This window comes from Notolepis coatsorum (genome assembly GCF_963971535.1).
Source record: "Notolepis coatsorum genome assembly, chromosome: 13".
NCBI classification, from domain to species: Eukaryota; Metazoa; Chordata; class Actinopteri; order Aulopiformes; family Paralepididae; genus Notolepis; species Notolepis coatsorum.
In genome coordinates, this window is record NC_140177.1 from 85,509,096 (window position 1) to 85,533,947 (window position 24,852).

General features: G+C 42.6%; 1 protein-coding gene across 1 annotated transcript in view; it reads right to left on the reverse strand.

Annotated features, from left to right (window-relative positions):
* Positions 1-24,852, reverse strand: part of brinp2 (bone morphogenetic protein/retinoic acid inducible neural-specific 2) — a gene marked incomplete at its 3' end in the record, with an annotated part of 430,343 nt that overhangs the window by 190,821 nt on the left and 214,670 nt on the right. Inside the window, 1 exon segment of the mRNA XM_084327936.1 lies at positions 20,385-20,621. Coding sequence (XP_084184062.1) covers positions 20,385-20,621 — 237 coding nt within the window.

The following is a 24,852-nucleotide window of genomic DNA, read 5'->3' on the forward strand; positions in this document are numbered from 1 at the left end:
TACAAAAAATCTAAGGAAATAAATAAAGGGAAGATGATTAAACAGAAGGTTCTGTAGATACAGTACTGAATTATCCCATCCGGACCAATGCAATTTGAAATATTATTATAGAATATAGAATATCAGGCTTATAAATTACCTTATTATAGCCAATTTGCACATTTATATATATATATACATATATTATCTTTCAAATGCCCAAGTTCAATTTGGATTTAGTATCACCAGGCGTGCATACGAAAATATAATGAAATCTACTGTAATGTACAGTAGCTTTTTTATTTTGATCAGGGTGGCACCATTTTGAAACTATTTTCAACTCTAATTGTTGCTACATGCAAAAAATAGGGAAGATAAACTAACTGTGCTTCAATATATGTCAATAACGTTACGTTTTGTGTTATATTATCCAGAGTAATAAGATAATAAAAACATATTCATAACAAGTAATTTGCTTGCCGGGACCTAGAGGCTTCTGGGTAGGGTGTTTCTGATACATTTCAATGCACATTGCAAGCTGTGGGTGTTCTCTTCAAAATGGCAAAAAAAAAAAACTACAATTCCCGACTTCAGATTTCCAAGATGGTGGATTTTCGCGACCAACTCAATAGAAAAACTAAAAGTAAAATCTATCTAATAACACTTTAACACTATGATGTTTATACTTGAATATGTTTGAAAATAAAAACGATACTTTTGTCAAACAGTCTGGAGAGATTGATCTATGACGCGATGTCATTTTGGGACCGGTACCGGTCCTGTCGGGTGGAAGAGGTTAAAATAAGATAATTAAACAAAATACTCAGTAAAACATACTTTTACCTCTCACCCCACATGCAGTTTAATGGCCAAAATCACTGGTAAATGGTGAATGGTAAAAAGGAAAACAGTGTTAATTTTGAGAGAGAGAGAGATATAGAGAGAGAGAGAGAGGGATATATATAGAGAGAGACAGAGAGAGAGAGAGAGAGAGAGAGAGAGAGAGATAGAGGAGAGAGAGAGAGAGAGAGAGATAGAGAGAGAGAGAGAGAGAGAGAGAGAGAGAGAGAGAGAGAGAGAGAGAGAGAGAGAGAGATAGAGAGAGAGAGAGATATATAGAGAGAGAGAGAGAGAGAGAGAGAGAGAGAGAGAGAGAGAGAGAGATAGAGAGAGAGAGAGAGAGAGAGAGAGAGAGAGAGAGAGAGAGAGAGAGAGAGAGAGAGAGAGAGAGAGAGAGAGAGATAGAGACAGACAATGCTAGGCTAATTGTGCCAAAAGTAATCGCTCCAAATAAACAAAAAAAATAACCAAAAGGTCATGGAACCACTGCCAACAATCAAACAAACAAAAAAATAAATCAAAACAATCCATTTCTGGGTCAAAAAACTAAACTTTCCGTTCCTGTCCTTTGTTCACAAATTCCAGGAAGTGCATGTGCCACATCTGAACAGCGCAGACGATGGCATGCTTTATGGCGGCAATAAAGAGCAGAAAATGGGCAGAGATTCAGTCGCCAGGCAGGTCCTGATAGGTCTGTGCCAGTGAGAGTCGGCGCCAGGACCATTTGTAGGAGTGACCATGTATCAAACCGTGTGCTGTTCGCTCACAGGCATGGCCTTTTGATTAACATAATGGAAGCGCAGAGACAATTAAACAATTTGTACTGCATCACAGGAAGGAGGGGGGGTGTGAGGACAATACAGAGAGAGGGAGAGAGATAGCGAGAGAGAGTGAGAGAGAGAGAGAGAGAGAGAGAGAGAGGAGAGAGAGAGAGAGAGAGAGAGAGGAGAGAGAGAGAGAGAGAGAGGGAGAGAGAGAGAGAGAGAGAGAGAGAGAGAGAGAGAGAGAGAGAGAGAGAGAGAGAGAGAGAGATGAGAGAGGAGAGGGGAGAGAGAGAGATGAGAGGTGAGAGAGATGAAAGATGAGAGGAGAGGGAATGACGCGAGAAGGCGGGAGAAAGAGAGTGTGGGGGAGTTAACATGTACTGCCTGTTTTATGGTGTGGCTCATGAGTTATGCTGCCAGTGGGGACAGGATGATGATGAGCGAATATCACGCCACACTACAGGTCAGAATAGACCACCCACAGGAAGGAACAAGCAATGCAAGATGTATCTAACACTTGGTTAGATGAATATGCAACTATGCAGTAGGATTCCATCCTGTAATGATTTGGAATAATGGGTTGTTGGGGTTTTATTTCGGTTCTAAGTTGTAACTCCAGTTATAAAAAGACAAGCTCTGCACTCTTCTTTTTGGCAGATAGAAAAATCACTGTTTGGTGAAATGTTTACTGTTAAATAAAACTGTATACAACTAAAATAAGACTTGATCTTGATTGATTGATTGATTGATTGAAAACTTTATTAACAGATTGCAGAATGGGTACAGTACAGTACAGCTCAATACACAATTGTTAAGGGGATGCAGACCAGAGAAAGACTTTCGTCTTGTTTACATCAGGGTCCCCCATTTCAATTCATCGTAACATATATGGCATGCCATACACTACATACAGATAGACAGTACTGCTACATCTATACATGTATGACGTACCAGATTTGCAAATACACTACTGTTTGTGATACAAAAAGAGTCCAGAAAAGAGAGTATATACATTTGACGTAGACACTGTACATTGGATGAGGTTGGGTAGGTGGGGTGGGGTTGAGTGGGTGGGGGGGGGGGGGGTACTGTACATTGGAGGTGGTTGGGTGGGTGGGGGTGGGGGGGTTGGGTAGGAGGGGTGGGTGGGTGGGGGACACTGTACAGCTGTACAAGCAAAACTGTACATTGGAATATTGACAAAACCATACTTGGTAATTTACTGTACATTGGAGGGGGTTGGGTTAGGACATTTATGGGGGCCAGTTCGAATTGCAGTCTCCCGTAGGTGTTCTTTGAGAGTGGTTTTGAAAGTGGGTAGTGATTCACATTCCTTTACAGCTTTGGTAGGGCGTTCCACATTCATGTGCATAATTGCGAAAGGTGTTTAGTCCCTTGTTTGAGCCGAATCTGGGTTTAACATGATTTGTGGAGCTCCCTCTGGTGTTGTGATCATGGTATCTGACCTAATCTATGTCTAAAAAGCGGTTTAAACCCTACATTGTAACACCCAACTGCATGGTCTCTGCTACACCAACCGGAGTAAATAACAAACGGTGCCATGGTTTTCACAAGGGTGGGTTATATATGCCTGGCCAATTTGAAGGCTCGATCCCTGGTCCTCCTGACTTTATATCGAAGGGTCCTTGAGCAAGATACTTAAAGGGTCATTTTGGACATGGACCCTATTTTTCCATCATGTGGGGTCTAAATGAATAATAGGGACAACAGGTTTTGTAATTGGTCCAGTATTCAGGGAGATTGCTTCAGCCGGCAGCCACAAAACAGGATGCAATGTAATCACACAGGGCAACCATGCATGTCAAAGTACGTCCACTAAAAGAGCTTTTTTTGCCACTGCTCAGACTGTTATAATAATAACAACATTATCCAAAGGATCCATAATAGTGTTTACACACATTCCGGTCTCTGTTTATCCTTTCCACTATTTGCAGCCGGGCGAGTTTTCTGAAGTTGCGAAGGGGAAATACCTATATGATGTAGTACATACTACTGGCTGATTGAGCGATTGTTTTAGCTGTTATCCAGCCAAGCTATCAGCTGAGTAACAATTTTCATCAAAGTGTTGAGTGATACAGTGTAGGTTAGTATATTAGGACAGTGCATGATAGTAAGGTTATTTAGGGTTAGAAATTTATTATTATTATAATTATTTTTCATTTCAGATAATGGTTGTAATAAGTGCGTCTTTAGTCGACGGCGAAAGATTGGACGGGTTTCGGCTGTCCTAATTGTGGTGGGCAGTTCGTTCCACCATTATGGGGCAAGGACTGAGAAAAGGCGGCTTCTCCTTGATGACCCTCCCGGAGCTCGGATAGGAGTGGGTCTGAGATGGCCAGAAGATCGTAGTTAGAGACCCTTGACCGGAGGTAGGCGGGAGCGGTTCCCTTTGCCGCACGGTATGCTAGGTCGAGGGCCTTGAAGCGGATTCGTGCAGCAATGGGGAGCCAGTGCAGGTCCCTAAGAAGTGGGGTGACATGGGCTGACTTCTGTAGTTTTGAGATCAGGCGGGCCGCTGCGTTCTGAATGAGTTGAAGATGCTTGGTGGCAGTGGTCGGGAGGCCAGCAGACTCGGCGATCTGCAAGGCACAGTGTACGGATGAGTGTTTTCATCCATTTGTAGCATAACTAGCCAGACTTTCAGCATGTCTCTAGCCAACAAAGGTAGTCTATGAAAAGTGTGCCTCGACAACCTAATCTTCTTCACCAACTCACTTAAGTTTCCACTGCACTTCTGGAACAACTCACGCCTAGCAGTATTTCAGAGCAAGACTTATGTTTGAGCCAGACTGTAGTGAAAGAAATAGAAGAGTCTTCAGACACATGTGGAATAATGATCCCCCCTTCCAACATCTCCCAGTCATTCCAACCCCCCTCCATTCCACTTTTTGTGTCTCACCCCCCCCCCCCCCCTCTTTTCAACCCTCTCCAGCCTCCCCCAACCCATGTTTACCTTTACCCCCTCCTCCTCCTCCTAACTCACCCCCCCCCTCCTTGACTCCTCCAATCCAATCGTCCCTATCACCTGGGCACACCCATCTTATCTGACTATAAAAAATCTACGTTTCCCTTATCTCAGGGAAGCCAATTCTCCTGATTTGTAAGCTAAATAAACCTGTGTTAATTACGTCTACATTTGTCAGAGTACATCCTTACTCATGGTAAATTCCTCAACACACAAAGCGTGAGCCCGGGTTGCCCCATGTGATTACATTGCAGTCCATTTTTCGGCTGCGGGCTGAAGTGATCTCCCTCGATACTGGAACAATTACAAAACTTGTTGTCCCTATTCTTATCCCTATTATCTACACCCTGTTATGGTTTGTAACCGACCCCCAATCGCACAACACAAGACAGGTATGAGAGTAAGCCAAAACAGGGCATTTATTTATTACATAACAAAAAGCGGCACAGTCCCTTTAAGGGAGAACACAAAAACACTAGAGACAAGGAATCTGGAAAATGCGGCACTGTGCCTTTAAGAGGCGAACAGGCTAAGGGACTAAGGCTAAGGGCCAGGGCTAAGGACCAGGGCTAAGTGTCAGGGCCAGGACCAGGGGCACTGGAGAGGGGGACAGGGACAGAGGCCCGGAGAGGCGGGCTGGAGACAGGGACAGAGAACAGGGTTAAGGCCTTGGACAGGGCGAGGGCCAGAGCTGCTTACAGGGATGAGGACAGGGTTCCGACGGCGGAGGCCTGGGCACGGGAACAGGGGCCCGACAGCGGAGGCCTGGCACGGGAACAGGGGCCCGACGGCGGGGGTCTGGCACGGAGATCCTCCTCCTCCTCTTCGGATGCTGCAGACGGGCAGCGCAGAACAAAGGGGGTCCCAGGGGACCAGGGCGAAGAGACGCATCCTCCCGTGGAAATATGGAGCGATGCGCGCCGGCTTGACGTCTGGAGTGGGAACACCACTCCAGGCCTGGCACGGAGATCCTCCTCAGATGCTGCAGACGGGCAGCGCAGAACAAAGGGGTCCCAGGGGACCGGGGCGAAGAGACGCATCCTCCCGTGGAAATAGGGAACGATGCGCGCCGGCTTGACGTCTGGAGTGGGAACACCACTCCAGGCCTGGCGACAGGTGGTGATGGCTGGCACGTCGTCTCACGCCGGAGACGCGGCAGGAGATGGTAACGTACAGGATGGTAACCGTACAGAACTCCATGAACACAGAGTGAACATAGATACAGAACGAACACAGAGTCCAGAACACAGAACGACCCGACAAGGACTGGAGGGGAGTCTGCAACCTATGTACTCTCCAGCAGATTGCAAACTCCCAACAGGTGCGTGAGGGTAGAGGAACAGAATGTCCAAGGGTGGGGGCTGGTGAAGAGTAGGAGGCAGGCAAAAGTTCTCACAAGGGTGGGGGCTGGTGAAGAGTAGGAAAGGGAAAAAAAGGTCCAGGGAACAGGCGAATCCTCACAGTACCTCCCCCTCCACGGGAGCCACCGGGCGACCAAAAAATCAGACAGCGGGGCAGGGGACAAGACAAAGCAACAAACAAAAAAAAACTGGGCCATGCTAGCAGGGGAAGCTACACCTAAAGTGGGGCTAGCAGAGGGACTGGGTAGCTGTCAGAGCATTGCTAGCTACAGGGCCTATGCTAGCTGTACTGCTACATTAGCATAGAGGCTGCGCTAGCTGCCAGAGCTAGGCTAGCAGACAGGGCTGGACTAGCAAAGGAGAACAAGCTAGCTGGAAGGACAGTCCTAGCTGTGGGGAAACAGGGTAGCTAACAGGGGAGCTAACGAGGCTAACAGGGGAGTCAACAGGGGAACTAACAGGGGAACTAACAGGGGAACTAACAGGGGAACTAGAGGGAGCTAGAGTGGGTTAGAGGGAACTAGAGGGAACTAACAGGGGCTAACTCACATACACTGTCTGTGCTGGCTGGGGTCGTCGACTGGTCGGGTCGTACTGTTATGGTTTGTAACCGACCCCAATCGCACAACACAAGACAGGTATGAGAGTAAGCCAAAACAGGGCATTTATTTATTACATAACAAAAAGCGGCACAGTCCCTTTAAGGGAGAACACAAAAACACTAGAGACAAGGAATCTGGAAAATGCGGCACTGTGCCTTTAAGAGGCGAACAGGCTAAGGGACTAAGGCTAAGGGCCAGGGCTAAATGTCAGGGCCAGGACCAGGGGCACTGTAGAGGGGGACAGGGACAGAGGCCCGGAGAGGCGGGCTGGAGACAGGGACAGAGGACAGGGTTAAGGCCTTGGACAGGGCGAGGGCCAGAGCTGCTTACAGGGATGAGGACAGGCTTCCGACGGCGGAGGCCTGGAACGGGAACAGGGGCCCGACGGCGGGGGCCTGGCACGGAGATCCTCCTCCTCCTCTTCGGATGCTGCAGACGGGCAGCGCAGAACAAAGGGGGTCCCAGGGGACCGGGGCGAAGAGACGCATCCTCCCGTGGAAATAGGGAGCGATGCGCGCCGGCTTGACGTCTGGAGTGGGAACACCACTCCAGGCCTGGCACGGAGATCCTCCTCAGATGCTGCAGACGGGCAGCACAGAACAAAGGGGTCCCAGGGCGACCGGGGCGAAGAGACACATCCTCCCGTGGAAATAGGGAGCGATGCGCGCCGGCTTGACGTCTGGAGTGGGACAGGTGGTGATGGCTGGCACGTCGTCTCACGCCGGAGACGCGGCAGGAGATGGTAACGTACAGGATGGTAACCGTACAGAACTCCATGAACACAGAGTGAACATAGATACAGAACGAACACAGAGTCCAGAACACAGAACGACCCGACAAGGACTGGAGGGGAGTCTGCAACCTATGTACTCTCCAGCAGATTGCAAACTCCCAACAGGTGCGTGAGGGTAGAGGAACAGAATGTCCAAGGGTGGGGGCTGGTGAAGAGTAGGAAAGGGAAAAAAAGGTCAAGGGAACAGGCGAATCCTCACACACCCCACACGATGGAAGAATATGGTCCAGGTTTAATACCGGAATTCCCCATTAACCATGAACTGCTCCTGACAAGCTGATTGGCACCTTGCATGCCTTTGCGTCAATGTGTGTGAGTGAATTGGTGAAAGTAAGGCACAAGCTGTAAAGTGCTTTGAGTGGTCCTTGAAAAGGCACTGTAGAAATGTAGCTATTTACATATAAATTACCTATGACCACAAAATGACAATCTCATTCATCCCTGTGTTGGTTCCAGTGTGTGGGAGGTAGTGCAATTTTTCTCCCTAAAACCGCTTTTGTTTGTATCACATATTAAGATCAGAGTGCTTATCTAAACACCAGCTCCACACTTGTTGTTTGTGTTTAGTTCCATTTAATCTTTGTTGTGTTTTAAGACTATTCCTTTATTTAATTCCCTGAGCTATGCATAACACTGGACAAATAAAGTAAAATAAAACATCAGGAACCAACTAAAGGTTTAAGCAAACAACCAACAGAACATATTTAGAATGAGGTTCTGAAAGACAACAAAGGCTAATATAATGTGGTGGAAAGTAACACACATTGGTCATCATGCTCAAACAGACTTTATGAGAAACACAATTTTCTCCAGTTCTCGGACAGATTTAGGCATGATCAAACGGTTTTGGAGATATGCTCGTAGCTACGAACAGGATTTACGAACACGGAAATAATAATAATAATAATAATAATAATAATAATAATAATAATAATAATAATAATAATAATAATAATAATAATAATAATAATAATAATAATAATAATAATAATAATAATAATAATAATAATAATAATAATAATAATAATAATAATAATAATAATAATAATAATAATAATAATAATAATAATAATAATAATAATAATAATAACTACATTTTATATAGCGCCTTTCAAGGGACCCAAGGTCGCTTTACATAGGGGGGGGGGGGAATAACAAAGTAACAGACAGTTGACAGACACAACATATACATATATATATAAAGTGAGAGATTAGGGGTTAAAGGCCAAGTTGAAGAGGTGGGTTTTGAGCAGTTTTTTAAATGAGTCCAAAATTGGGGCGGTGCAGAGTTCTGCGGGGAGGGAGTTCCAGAGGGTGGGACCTGCCACACTGAAAGCTCTGTCCCCGAAGGTCCGCAGTCTGGTTCGGGGGATGGAGAGCTGACCAGTGTCCGTGGATCGTAGGGACCGTGCCTGAGTGTAGGGGTGGAGGAGGTCAGTGAGGTACTGAGGTGCCAGAGCGTGATGGGATTTGTAGGTGAGCAGGAGGGTTTTGTAGGTGATGCAGGATTTGATGGGGAGCCAGTGGAGGTGGATGAGGGTGGGGGTGATGTGCAGTCATAAGTAGAGGTGTGCGCCCGTGTTCTTAAGGGCTACATTTGGGAGAAATCATTGGTGATTGTGTTCACGTCAATTCTACAGACATCCTTGGGATTAAACCCCTTGAGATGTAGCATCTCATTTTCGAGGGGCTCCTAATAATAAATACAACCATATTTGTATCATTAACAATTACGTTTTACATTTATAGTTATAGTTTTACATTTATAGTCATGACTCACTGCACAAAGACTGCAAATGACAATAATAATAATAATTATTATTATTATTATTATTATTATTATTATTATTATTATTATTATTATTATTATTATTATTATTATTATTATTATTATTATTATTATTATTATTATTATTATTATTATTATTATTATTATTATTATTATTATTATTATTATTATTATTATTATTATTATTATTATTATTATTATTATTATTATTATTATTATTATTATTATTATTATTATTATTATTTAATTTTTGTTGTTGTAATTTATAAATGTTTTTGCTCTGTGCAGTTTTGGCGCGCCCCTCTATATCTGCAACCATTATTTTTACATACAAAAAATTCTAACATAAGGGAAAATGAGCCAAAAATCTAAAACGGTCGGTCGGTCTGAGCCTCAGCTTTAGGTGTTCACAGTCAGAACATGCTAGAGCGCTGTGCATTGATGGGTATCGGTCAAGTGTTTATAGAATTGAGCGTTGAGGAAAGAAAGACTAACGTTAGATAACTATGAAGAGGCAAAAGCCATCCAGTATAAAAAGAGAAGAAAAGAAGAAGACGAGAAACGTGCCAAGGTGAAAGGTATGCAATTTTGTACAACTGCCAAGACCTGCCACACCAAGAGCTGATGAAGCAAGCAGAGGCACTTGTACACACCTTAAACCATGGAGGGCAATCTGATTTGGATGGGAAGGAGCTGGCTCAGGAGTTGGAAAATTTGATGTGATTGATGACTTTGCAGCGAGGAAGGCCAGAAGGATTGCACTGTAAATGGAAACCAGTAGGAGCTACAGGCTAACCTTGAAGTGTGATGATAGGGAGTGGAATGTAAATAGTTCTTTAGACAAAGTGAATTTGTAATTTTTATTTATTTGTTTGTTTATTTAGCATATTCTATTTTGATTATATATGTGTAACATATTTTACAATACATAATTTTCTTTTAAAGCAAATTTGCACGTTATTTTATTGTTTGTTATTGTTATTACTATTATTGTTTGTTAGCTAAGTTGTTTGTTTTAATTCTTTAGTGTGCACTTTACATTTCTTCTTAATTTTCTTTGAATCAAATTCGCACATTATTTTATTGTTTGTTGTTATTATTATTATTATTATTATTATTATTATTATTATTATTATTATTATTATTATTATTATTATTATTATTATTATTATTATTATTATTATTATTATTATTATTATTGTTGTGTGTTAGCTAAGTTGTTTATTTGTTTTAATTCTTTAGTGTGCACTTTAAATTTATTCTTAGCTCTTGTTCTTGCTTGTAAAAAATAAAGGTGCAGTATGTTGAAGTCAGAGATTCTGTGTAGGATTGTTAGTAACTGTCTAACTGCATATATGACTGTTTACACTAGTAACTGTTTAGTTGCATATATATATGTTTCCACTAGAGGGCGCTCTAGGCGGAGCCACTCAGGTACACCACCTTGTGACGAGTATAAACGAAAATGTATCCACCCACTTCCTTCTCTCCCCCATGTCTTTCAGTAAGAGAAGACCTATAGTGACTGCTGCTTAACATGTGATTAAATAAACCACGCCAGTTTGGGCTCAAGATAGAAACCATGCCTCTTGACCACATTATTGTCACCTTATAGCCGAATTCTGTTAACACAATACTTTACTGTATAACTGTTAACCCTTTCACTGCCACATGACAGAGGGTTAACCCTTTACTATCACACAACCGACGGTCGTGAAATGATAATAATAATGAATAATGGCTTGGATTTATATAGCGCTCTTCATGACACCCAGAGCGCTTCACAGAGTCCATTATTCGTTCATACACAGTCATACCGGTGGTGGTAAGCTACAATTGCAGCCAGAGCTGCCCTGAGGCAGACTCACGGAAGCGTGGCGAATAATCATCACCTACGGCCCCTCCGACCACCACCAACATTCATTCACATGCATACACATTCATACGAGGCAAGTAGGTTAAGTGTCTTGCCCAAGGACGCAGTGGTGAACCTCGCCTAGGGCGCCAAATGTGCTAGGTCCGCCCCTGCACACACACACACACACACCAGGTATTGTCCACCTTGGGCATGTGCACATCAACCGCCTGCTCTACATGGTCTCACGCTTCCCAGGAGGTATACATAACTCCTACATCTTACTCAACCGATCTGAGGGTGTGCACCTCGAGCAAGGAGATGCTGGAGGCACATGGCTAATTGTATACGTGCGTAATGAATCGTTCCAGCCATAGTAGGTTTCTATTATTCTAATGACTTGTTTTATTAGGAGATTGCGGATATGCGCTGCCCCCCTGGTTCATGACCACACTCACCAACCCCCAGACGGAGCAGGAGGTGGCCATTGAGAGCCAAGCGTGCAGTCGTTCCAAAGTCGAGTGCAGCACATCAAACTGCTGAATATTTTTTTGGACTATTTTTTTTCTTTTTCACTTCAGCCACTGTGTGCCCCTCTCCTGACACCACCTTAACCTAACGTGTTAACTCGTCCCATGCCGCTTTTTCTGGGTGGCCTTGTACCCGTATTCACACTACTAAATAAGATGTCACGCTAAGATGTCATGTTCTACAGTATGACTTACTACTATAGGGTCTTTATACCTGTATCACTGTACATATTAATACTACAACGCTGTACATGCATCTGATGAGCACTATTACTCCATTGTATTTATATATTTTAGATAACCGGTGCATTGTATGTTACTATTGCACTTTACTGTTACATTTGTACTCTGGTTAGATGCCAAATTTATTTCCGTTGTATTGTACTTGTGCTGTATAATGACAATACATTTGAATCTAATCTAATCTAATCTAATTTTGATCAGTTGCAAATTTGTTCCATGCTACCTGTTGAATATTTTCACAGGGGTCAGCACAACCGGAGTGCTATGCTGAGCCTCTCCCTTCCCTTATAAGGAGCTGGCAGGGCGTTTCTTTATGCAAATTCAGGTGTACGAGAACGGGGTTTCAGTTTAATAATGAGTAGGGATGTCCGATATTATCGGCCGATATCGGCATTAAAATGTGATATCGGAAAATATCAATTTAAAAAAAAAAAATTTTACATTTCTATAACCTTTATTTACCCAGGCAAGCAAGTAAGAACAAATTCAGATTTTATTTATTGTCAAAAGTATGCATAATGTTGTGTTAATTCCACAACAAGAGATATGTAATGTTAATTACCTGAAATTATTCCATTTTTTTGGGGAGGGAAACCCTGCATATATCGGTATCGGTCGATATCGGTTGATATCGGTATCGGAAATTAAGAGTTGAACAATATCGGTATATCGGTATCGGTAAAAAAGCCAATATCGAGCATCCCTAATAATGAGTGACGTTCTTCATTCAGCTGAGAACATTTTGGCCATTACGATCACCTTTTCACGCATTCAGGCATCCGGAGGAGGACTTCCGTAAATGTGTTTGTACAAACTACTTACGAAGATAGTTACGTACACTTTCAATCACAAGGTCCATTGTCCCTAATTCTAGACGAGATGTGTCGGAAAGTATGTTGTGTACTGAAACACAATGGAAATGTGTTCTCAAAAGGAACCCACCCACCATGAGTGTCTTTTAAGCTTGCCTACAAGTGGATAACTGAAAATGGAAAAAAACATCTATCAAAATCACTGGGGTTAGACTGAATATGAGAAAATCCCCCCCACATGAAAACCAGCTGGCTCGATTCAATGGAAACGCTGTACTATTGGGTGCATGTGCCTGACAGCGCGGAGAGCTGAGCATGTATTCAGCGCTCACAGCAGCGATCACTAGAAGTTATTATAACTTTCCTCAAAAGAGGGACTCGCTTCCAGTAGCTGTTCAGTAGTCACCTAGCAACGGCAGCAGCCATGGCTCAGTATTTACACGACCAGCCACAAAAAGAGTTGGAAACGCAGTAGACACCTAATTAATAGAAAATTACTTCCTGTACCTGACGAGTTTCATTCCAAAATGAGAATCTAACCATTGGAGTACATTGGTCAAAAGTGTGCCAGATTTCATATGCCTTTCAGCCGAAGACCCAGTTAAAACACACCGTAAACAGGCTTCAAAATAATGCGGAAAACCACCCAAGCAACCGTAAGCTGCCTGTGACGCGTACGCTGCCTGTCACCCCTGGCTGTCGCACAAAAATATACGTCATCAGACTCACAACAAGAACAATGTGGAACCGCGGAACCGGGTAGTATAGCAGCAGCACTCGCTCAGAGTCAGACTCTACGGCGTCATGAGCATTTAAAAGAGTTTTAGTTAAAATCAGTAAATGTTTTGCACTTTGAATATTGAACTTTGAGGTACAACCTTAGTTTCATACCTCAGCCTGGTTCCTACCTTGTGTTGTGTTAGTACAGAGTTATGTCGGCACATGTTTATATGTTATATGTTTGCACAATGACTACTTTCACTTAAGTATATTTAGATTATTATACTTAATAAAGACCATTCAAGCAGCACGTTTTTCCTCATGTTTTTGAAAATATACTGTAGAGATGAAAGCTGCAGCTGCTGCTAGTGTGGACTGAATGGCAAAGCGCTATGGAAGCGTTATGGAAATGCCAGTATTCTGATTGCTGTCTGTGGTTCTATATGGGTTGTGGCAATACATTTGACAAATAATAGCTCGCACCAACGTATTGAAAAAAGAACTATAAACTATAAATTAGTTCATTTTTGAAACCTTGAACTTTAGTTAAACATTTTGAATTATGAACTATGAACTGAACTATTTCATTTTAAAATGTGTGAACTGTGAACTGAACTAGTTCATGTAGAAAGTGAACTTTCCCAACACTGTCTGTGACAAACCATGACTTTAAAAGAACACGCCAACATTTTGGGAAATTACCTTACCGTCTTCTCCAGAGAGAGACAAGAAGATAGATACCAGTTTTCTCTCTGTTCAGTAGAAAGTATCTGGCTGCATGTTAGCCTAGCTTAGCACAATTAATGGAAGCGGACAAGCTTTCTAGTGAACGCACAGAGAGAAAACTGGTATCTATCTTCTTGTCTCTCACTGGAGAAGACGGTAATGTAATTTCCCGAAATGTTGGCGTGTTCCCTTAAAGCAAACTATGGGATACTATGAGGGTTATAAGCCTAGCATTTGCCTTCAATACAGGGGGAAAACATTGTGGACTAAAATCATGTATCTCGAAATACCATCTGATGAAACTCAAACTGTTATGAAAGTTTTTCAATGTAGACAACTGAACAGATAAAACAGACCAAGGACTGAATGCCAGCGCATCATCCCATGTCTGTCCCTGCCCATGCGATGCATCAAGTGATTATATTAAGGAATCTCACATCACACTCTGAGCGAGGGAGTTTCCCCGGTCATACATGTTGAAGAGCGCGGAGAGAGCGTCACTAATGAGGTCCCCTATACATGAAATTTCAGCTTGTCATTTTTCAGTTTCACATTTTCATTTCGTGGTTATACAAATCGCTATATACAAACATCTGCATGTTGTCCCAAGAGTGAACTATTACATTACATTACATTACATAGCAATGTAGACATGTAACAGAAGAAATTTTATTATGGCTGTCAGTTTATCGCGTTAATTAGATTAATTAATTACACAGCAAAGTATCGCGTTATGAAAATTAACTCAAAATGTATTAAAATATATATATATATATTTTTTTTTCAATCTTTTTTTATCTCATTCATGTTACTAGGCGTGAGTAAATTGTAATGAACCAAAAATGAGAATATCAATACATTTTTTTTTTTATCTTTGACCTTGAATAACATTGACATGCTAAAATTGACCAGACCTGAAAAATCTAAGCAAATGATTAAGATGATTAAACAGAAGGTTTTGTAGATACAGATATTGTAGATGTAGATATTGAATTCTGCCATCCGGACACATGCCATTTGAAATATGATTATAGAATATAGAATATCAGGCTTAAAATGGTTATGCGATTAAAATGCGATTAATTAGATAAAAAAAAATTAATCGCCTGACAGCACTACATTTTATTTTACTAAGACGGGCATTTTAGCAAGAAAGGCTGGCCTACAAGCAAGGCATTTCAAACGGTTTTGGAAGTAGTTATTTTTCTGTTGGAGAGCCTAACTCCCTTTGGATTTTGTAACTCTGCAGATGTACATGCACCTCTAGCTATATAACACACTAAAGGTACCGGGACAACCCCCAAAACACAATAGGGCCTAAATGAACGTCCCTGCTCCTAGGGTGGGCGAACGAGAAAATTAGACAGAGAGAGGGTTAGGGAGAGAGATCATCGTTGTACAATTGATAACGCCGTGCCATAACCATTATACATCAATTTGAGAATAAAACAAATCTCTCCATTGTTCAATTGCATGTTTTGGCTTTAATTGGGAGGCACCATATTAAGTTTAACGTTACCTCAAGATACCACTCTATTGTATTTAGTTGGTTGGCTATTTAGCTAATGTTGATAGCATTGAATAGCATCAACGCTAGCTGGCTGGCTATAGCTCAATACCAGCCGTGGGAATACTATTTACTAAATTATGGAGGCTTTTTAATCATCAAGGTAAGAGAGGATTTGTCATGATCAACTGAAGGCGTATGCTATGGAACAGTATGTGCTTGGGAGATGTCAATCTGTTGTCGACGGTGGTAGTACAGGCGCAGTACATTTAGCTGTAAAAGCCTGATCAAGCTCAACAGTTTCTGTAACACGAACACAGCTACTCTGTACATGTCATTGATGTTGGCTGAGTTTGCACATGCGGGGTAAGGGAGAGGTGGGCTATCGCGTCATCGGTTCAGGAAAATGCGCGTATCGTTTGTAAAGACGGCAACGCAAGGGGAGCGTCTTCAAATTTGCGCACTCTGGAAGCTGGTGTCAGAAAATAGCGTCTTCAGGCTCCCATAATGCAGTTCCCTGTGGATGAAAGGTGCATACGATCAAATACTTTGACTGATACGACCGAAATCGATTTAGTCTGGACATGGCCTTAGTGTGGTGAGAGCAGAATGACTAGGATGGGGTGTTAACAAGAGAGAGAGGGAGCGAGAGAGAGAGAGAGAGAGAGAGAGAGAGAGAGAGAGAGAGAGAGAGAGAGAGAGAGAGAGAGAGAGAGAGAGAGAGAGAGAGAGAGAGAGAGAGAGAGAGAGAGAGAGAGAGAGAGAGAGAGAGAGAGAGAGAGAGAGAGAGAGAGAGAGAGAGAGAGAGAGAGAGAGAGAGAGAGAGAGAGAGAGAGAGTAGAGAAAGAGCGAGAGAGCGAGAGAGAGAGGGTCAGGTTTTTATTTGACTGCTAATGAAGAAAGGTGAGCTACTCTAGACACTCCAACCAATTATCAGCTTGGCTTCAAGTGGTAGTTTAGATAGGATACGGGTGTGTGTGTGTGTGTGTGTGTGTGTGTGTGTGTGTGTGTGTGTGTGTGTGTGTGTGTGTGTGTGTGTGTGTGTGTGTGTGTGTGTGTGTGTGTGTGTGTGTGTGTGTGTGTGTGTGTGTGTGTGTGTGTGTGTGTGTGTGTGTGTGTGTGTGTGTGTGTGTGTGTGTGTGTGAGTGTGAGTGTGTGTGATTGCTCCCGTACGTGTGAGTGTAAGTGTGTGTGTGGGGGGGTACTGTGTGTGTGCATGTTTTTTCTGTTAACCCCCCCAAGCAAAAGATAAAATATAAGAGATACAATAAAATACTAGAGGGTATGTCTGTGTATGGGAGTGTCTGGCATGTGTGTCTGTCTATGTGCGCGTTTGTGTGTCCATCCCTCTTTGTCTTTGCCTTAAATTGGTTCTTAATGCTAGTAAGACAAAGTTTATGTTATTTTCAAGAGCAAGGAATATTAACCTTGATGATGTGAGGATATCTACTGTCAGTGGCTCTTGTATAGAGAGAGTCACTGAGTATAAATATCTTGGCCTGTGGCTTGACGAGAAATTAACATTTAAGTTCCATGTGGAAAATCTTGCCACTAAACTGCGACAGAAAATTGGTTTCCTGTACAGAAACAGATCCAATTTTCCTCTATTTAGTAGAAAAAGAATTGTGGAATCAGTCTTCTTATCAGTTTTGGACTATGGTGATGTAATTTATAGGCATGCTGCGGCATCAACTCTTAAACCTCTGGATTCTGCATATTACTCAGCTCTCAGGTTTATAACTGGTGACAGATATGATACTCACCATTGTGTCCTGTATGATAGGGTGGGTTGGCCTTCTCTTGCAGAAAGGCGCAACAAACACTGGTATTTATTTATTTTTAAAGCCCTTATTGGTAAACAACCTGTTTATATCTCCTCACTGTTAAATTGGAATATTGGAACCTATTCAACTCGATCGAATGACTGGATGGTTCTTAGGGTTCCTCGTTCTTAGGGTTCCTCAGATTTGTTCTGAGCTAGGGAAGTCAGCCTTTTCCTTTGATGCCTCTAACTCATGGAATGTCCTTCAACTCACGCTAACATTGGAGGTTCTCCCTTCCCTTGGAATGTTTAAATGTATGATTTCAGACCATTGTGTGACTACCTGTAACTGTTTTAGTTGATATTTAAAAATTATTTTTAAATGTTTTTAATTTGTTTTACTCTGGTGTTTAAATTTCGGTGAATATTGTTTTTATTATGTACTGTACAATCGTCGTTTCTGTAAATGAGGGAAACCTCAGATACTTACGATTTTAAATAAAGGTTGAAATGAAAAAACCTCTTTGTATGTGTGTGTTTGGTTGTGTGCTGGTCAGTCTGTCGTGTCTGGCTATGTGTGTGTCCGGCTATGTGTGTGTCTGGCTATGTGTGTGTCTTCCTATGTGTGTGTCTGGCTATGTGTGTGTCTGGCTATGTGTGTGTCTGGCTATGTGTGTGTCTGGCTATGTGTGTGTCCGGTTATGTCTGTCTAGCTATGTGTGTGTCTGGCTATGTGTGTGTCTGGCTATCTGTGTGTCTGGCTATGTGTGTGTGTCTGGCTATGTGTGTGTCTGGGCTGCCTGTATGTCCCTGTGCCTTTGTGTCTTTCCGTGTGTGAGTGCGTCTGTTGAAGTGCGCTTTTGTGATATTTTTAGCTCGTTACTCAAACCCCGGAGCTTTTGAAACCTTCGAAGGCCTTTGTGCTAATTTCTTATTATGACAAACAGACGAGAAGTTAGTCTCCTAACTTAAAACCACAACGTCAGCGGAACAAGGAAAGTGTTGTAATTACTGGTTACTTTTATTTTCATTTCAACAACCTGTCCAAGCTAAGGGCGGCTAAGTGGCGCAGTGGGCAAGGCGCTCGCCACTAACGCAGGAGATGCTGGGTTCAAGCCCAGCTCTCTGCATTGCTTCCGGCTTGGCTGGTCGTTCATACTAATACAATTGGCAGTATTAGAGGGTGGGAAAGCTGGTGGGTGGGGATCGGACGTTGTGGACGGCGACTCCTACATGTCGGTTGGTGCGCCTGTACAGCAGAATCAGGACGCAACGGGGGCAGCATGAGCCTCCCACGCGCTACTCCTCGCCGCTGAGAGATCGCGCTGTACAGGTGAAAAGATGCGACGGCTGCCTCCTCGTGTACCGAAGGGGACACGTGATGCAAGGCTTCGTCCACATTGCAGCCAACCAGTGGGAGGCATGGTCTAACAACGTTCGAGACAGGGGACGGTAGAATTGGACAATACGAAATGGACCTATCTCAAACCCTGCCCTCTTTTCTTGATCCTCCAATCACAACTGTCGCTTACCTCGGACAAACAAAGGTAAGCGACAGTTGTGATTGGAGGATCAAGAAAAGGGGCAGAGTTTGAGATAGGTCTATTGGGATGGGAGAAAAATTGAAAATGGGGAGAAAAAGTTTATAAAAAAAGAAAAAAAAAAAATCCAAGCTAGAGCATCTTTATAAAGATGTAAGACCTGGCAAAAAGCCACTCTGCTAAGTCAGGTGTGGTCAACGTGAGCCTAAGTGAATGTAAAACATATATAGAAAATCAACTGTATACCACTATGATGTCACCCGCTAAGCCGGTTACATAATGCAACACACAGTCACTTATATTGATGGGAAAAAAAACATAGGGACAAAGGTTGCATATTACAACAGGCAAATTGGAAGGGACGCTGCCAGAAACCGCTCAGCAACCCTGGCTCCAATTCAATTTCAGCCACATCCTCCAAGTAATTAGGAAGTACCTGATGTGTGTATTGATTAGCATCGGTTAAAAAAAAAGGCTCCAGCCAATTTAGGAAGCAAGTTGTTCTGCATCGCCGTGGCTACAGTATTACACCCTACACCTGTGTCTCACTTGTTTTGATGAATGGGTTTCATCTACAGTGAGATTACATAGCTGATGGAGTGACTGACCCGGCAGTGCGGCACGCTAAGCAAGCGGACCGTCTATCTTGCGACGTCACGTGTTGGAATCCGGCTCTTAGCCTCGGTACTGGGTTGTCCATTCTCTTATCTCTTAGCTGTAGTAAAACTGTCTGCTTGAAGTCACAACACACTCTTATCTCACCATACACTCTTATCTGCTTCAATAATGTAAGACCTCCTCTATGACGGGTTCTTGAAAGAAGGGGATTTGGGTCTTTCCATCCATCCCAATCATATTCCAGAAAAAGCTTGAATTTTGGTGAATTGTTTACATGCAAACGGTGGAAGTTGGCCTCAGGTCCAATGACCTGGTTCTAGTGTTCTAGTGTAATAAACCAAAGGAAATTAACATAGTCAGGCTTTCCCAACCTTGGTGACGTGAGTGAGGTCCCCTCATATAACAATGGGGTCCCTAGAAAACATTCTACTCTTATTTCTACTCTTATAAATAATTGTTTAATGAAAACACTTGGTACCACCTTGCTGTTGAAGTTGTCCTGAACGTTTCACCAGTACCTGCCTTCTCAAGAGGTTGGGCTATTCTACATTTTATAACAAATACAACCTGTTTAAAAAGGCATTTGACTGTTAGCTTTTAATTTTTTTTTCTTGTGATATTATTGTAATATATTTATATATTTTTTCTTGTGCTGTTGTTTTGAATTGTCTGTTTATACTATGTTTTTAACTATGTTCTATTTGTCTATCTTATTTTATTCTGAATTTAATTTAATTTTTTTACAATTATATATTTTTTTAACTATGTTTTAACCCTGTAGCACTTTGGGATCCCAGCGAACAAAAAGTGCAATACAAATTCAATTTATAATTATTATTATTATTAATGTTACCTGACTCTACGACCTCTTGGTTGTTCCAGCTGCTCCAGGCCTCCTTCTTTTGGCCAGTATTGAATACGGCCCCAAGCGCTCTAAATAAGGTTGCATGACCTACCTGACTCCATGAAGTCCTGGTTGAAGTTCCCCCAGGCGTCTTTGCTCTTCCGCAGATTGTCCTCCATGACCTTGATGTCTGTAAAGGGACAGTTGCATTCTGGGAAGCGTGCAGAGCATCGGCACCAGCAGTCGTTGTTGCGACAAAGCAGCTCACCCTCCGAGTTACAGGCCACGTAGCTGAGTGCCGCCTCAACGAAGCGCCCGCGCAGGGACCACGGGAGGACATCTTGCAAACCTGGAGATCAACAGGAAAATATGTTAGCTCCCTCCTGCTCCGTGCACATTGATAATTACCTCTGGCATTTTGTGTCAGGTGAACTTTAGAGTGGCTGCAGGGCATATCAACAATGCAAATCGTTCGTTGGGTGAAAGCTTTTTTCTCCGGTGTGTTGAGAGCAGGCTTCATGACCCTGGGGAAGGAGGGCAGGCATTGAGACAGGCCAATAAGGAAGTTTTCCTACCTGAAAAGTTGAGCCTCTTGGAGATACCAGTATACACTGTTTTCTCCCGACAGCAACAGAATATAATGATGGGTATTTTTTACAAATGTTTGCAGCCGACTTCTTAGTCTTCGAGAAGGAGCAACTAAATGCCACCCAGAGTAGCGCCATAGCCAAACTATTTAATTCTTGGCTCTGGTAAGAACTCATCTGAGTGTTGGTCTCTCTGTTGGCTCATTCCTAAATCCCTGACAGAGACTTTGTCTCTCGATTCACATTCTGCGTCTATGACATTTGCCAACAGCCAAGTCAATCTGGCTGTGCCACCCCCCCCTGGTATGAATATCTATGCATGTGTGTTCCTTGGTATTTATTCTCTCAATGGCTTGGAAAGAGATGTAATTAGTCCTGTTTTCCCCTTTCATGCCTTGGCGGGCGACAGACAGAGAGATAGAGAGAGAACAAGTATTTATGTGGGTGTTTGTGAAGGTATGCCTGTGAGAGAGAGATAGAGAGAGAGAGAGAGAGAGAGAGAGAGAGAGAGAGAGAGAGAGAGAGAGAGAGAGAGAGAGAGAGAGAGAGAGAGAGAGATAGAGAGAGAGAGAGAGAGAGAGAGAGAGAGAGAGAGAGAGAGAGAGAGAGAGAGAGAGAGAGAGAGAGAGAGAGAGAGAGAGAGAGAGAGAGAGAGAGAGAGAGAGAGAGAGAGAGAGACCAGATTCACATGTGATTTTAATTTGAGAGACACAGCCAAAATGTCACACTACACTTTTCTCACTCGTCACACATCTCCTCGTTCCACTCATACTATCTCTCTCTCTCTCTCTCTCTCTCTTCTCTCTCTCTCTCTCTCTCCTCTCTCTCTCTCTCTCTCTCTCTCTCTCTCTCTCTCTCTCCTCTCTCTCTCTCTCTCTCTCTCTCTCTCTCTCTCTCTCTCTCTCTCTCTCTATATATATATATATATATATATATTAGGGCTGTCAGTTTATCGCGTTAATAGATTAATTAATTACACAGCAAATTATCGCGTTATGAAAATTAACTCAAAATTAATTACAAAAAAAAGTTTTTTTTTTTTTTTTTTTTTTATATAATATTTTTTTTGTATCTCATTCATTCCATAAGAATGTAGAATACACATTTACAGATGTTTTTTAATATGGTCCATTTGCATGTTCTTGGTATCTGATTCTAGGGACATCTATGAATCTCAGGGAATGTATTCCCAGTGTCAGAAATACTGGGGTCTAGATCCACAAGAATGAATTGCACAGTGCAAGTTGCACCTTACTTACAATTCATATGAATTGAAAATGGGGACCCTGATGTAAACAAGACGAAAGTCTTTCTCTGATCTGCATCCCCTTAACAATTGTGTGTATTGAGCCGTACTGTATTGTACCCATTCTGCAATCTGTTAATAACATTTTCATTCAATCACTCAATCTGCGCTGTGATTGATTGAATGAAATTTTATTTTGAGTAAATTGTAATGAACCAAATGAGAATATCAATATTTTTTTGTTATCTTTGACTGTGAATAACACCATGCTCAAATTGACCAGACCTGAAAAATCTAAGCAAATTAATAGATGGAAGATGATCAAACAGAAGGTTTTGTAGATACAGTACTGAATTCTGCCATCCGGACACATGCAATTTGAAATATGATTATAGAATATAGAATATCAGGCATAAAATGGTTATGCGATTAAAATGCGATTAATTAGATTAATTAATTACAAATCCTGTAATTAATTAGATTATTTTTTTAATCGCCTGACAGCACTAATATATATATATCTATCTCCCTCTATCTCTCTCACCTCTCTCTCTATCTACCTCTCTCTATATCTCTCCCTCCTTCTCGCTCTCTCTCTTTCTCTCTGCTGTTAGAGAGAGTGCAACTCTGATTGCAGGCTTCAGTTGTTCATGTCCTTCTCTGCTGATAATGAATTGTGCATTTACCACAGTAAGTCAGGCAGGTTTACACACACACACACACACACACACACACACACACACACACACACACACACACACACACACACACACACACACACACACACACACACACACACACACACACACACACAACACACACACACACACACACACACACACACACACACACTCACATTTGCATTACATTCACATTTACATTTGCATTACATGTATACACAAATGCACATACATACTGAAATGCACACACATTATGCTGAAGCTCCGGAAAGTTGCCAAGGATGGTTTTTTTTCTGTTTACATCAGCGTGGTGTAACTGGACTCATCAATTATGGTCGTAGATAGATCTTCATGATCAATATAGGTTTAAGCCTGTAAAGCCCAACTACATTTTAATTTTAATTTTTACTTCAGAGGCCCAAGGGTGGGACCTATAAACACATAACTGTTAGCATTGTGAGGCTGAACAACAGGACCCATTGACTAACTACTGTATGTAAATGTATAAATAAAAAAAATAAAAAAATATGTTGAAGTCAGAGGCTCTGTGTAGGATTGTTAGTAACTGTCTAACTGCATATATAACTGTTTCCACTAGAGGGCGCTCTAGGCGGTGCCACTCAGGACACCACCAGGTGGCGAGTATAAATATAGATGTCCTCCCACTCTCTCTTTCCCCAACCTCTCAGTGAGAGGAGAACTATAGAACTGCTGCTCTGCCATGTGAATAATAACCACGCCAGTTAAAGGCTAAAGATAGAAACCATGCCTCTGACCACATTATTGTCGCCCTATAGCCGGATTCTGTCAACAAAAACATTTACAGTCTTTTTTTTAAGTAGCTAAAAGCTAAACGTGATGCTGTCATTTTGCAACTGAGTGCCTTACAGTTAATGTGTGAAACACATGGTACAAAGTACATGTAGGTTAAATGAGCCTGGCTGAGAGGAGTGCTCTCATACTGGCCATTATGAGCACACTGAGGGAGATAAGGGGACCCCACTCGCTTGTGTATAGAGAAGGCTCATTGGCTCTAGGTGTGAGACTTAAGCCATTGTTTTGGACCACAACCCCAAAAGGGATTATTCCACGTCAGCCAAGGAGGAGAGGAGGTTTGGCACCAGCTTGATATGATTACGAAAAAGAAAGAAAGAACACGGGTTATCAACACATCCACTCGCATCACCTGGCAGCGACGATAACATAACTTACACTTACAGACGCCAAACAAGGGATCCTCCACCCGACAGCCTCTTCCTCCCACAGACCTCTTCCTCCCACAGACCTCTTCCTCCCACAGACCTCTTCATCCCACATGGGTTCAGCAGCAAACTAATGCTACTGTAGCTCACAGAGCCTTGCCTGTCAGACTGCTGGGGGAAGTACTGTTCTGGATTAGTAACATAAACATAAACAGCTGTCAGCATGGACGATTCCATTATCCTTTGTTTAATGACTAACTCTAACTACTACTAACTCTATAACATGGTATGAATAGGCCTTGCAGCGAGATGGCCCCAGGTTTGAATACCCGACAGGGGGGCCTTTCTTTGTGGAGTTTACATGTTCTCCCGGTGTACTCCGGTCTCCTTTTGTATGTACTCCTGCCATTGCCCTTGACCAGAGTACTGGCATTACAGCTGGAGGGCGCATGTCTGCTGTATAAGTGGTTAGATGGGTCAAATGCAGAGGAGTATTTCCCGACGGGGATTCATGAATTATAACTTAAATAGTCTCTCTCTCCCTCACGCCCACTGCCACTCCCAAAGTGTGTTAGAGTGTGTGTATGTATGTGTGTGCGCGTGTGTGTGTGTGTGTGTGCGTGTGTGTGTGTGTGTGTGTGTGTGGTGTGTGTGTTGTGTGTGTGTGTGTGTGTGTGTGTGTGTGTGTGTGTGTGTGTGTGTGTGTGTGTGTGTGTGTGTGTGGTGTGTGTGTGTGTGTGTGTGTGTGTGTGTGTGTGTGTGTGTGTGTGTGTGTGTGTGTTGTGTGTGTGTGTGTGTGTGTGTGTGTGTGTGTGTGAGTGTGTGTGTGTGTGTGTGTGTGTTGTGAAAGAGAGAGACAATTAGA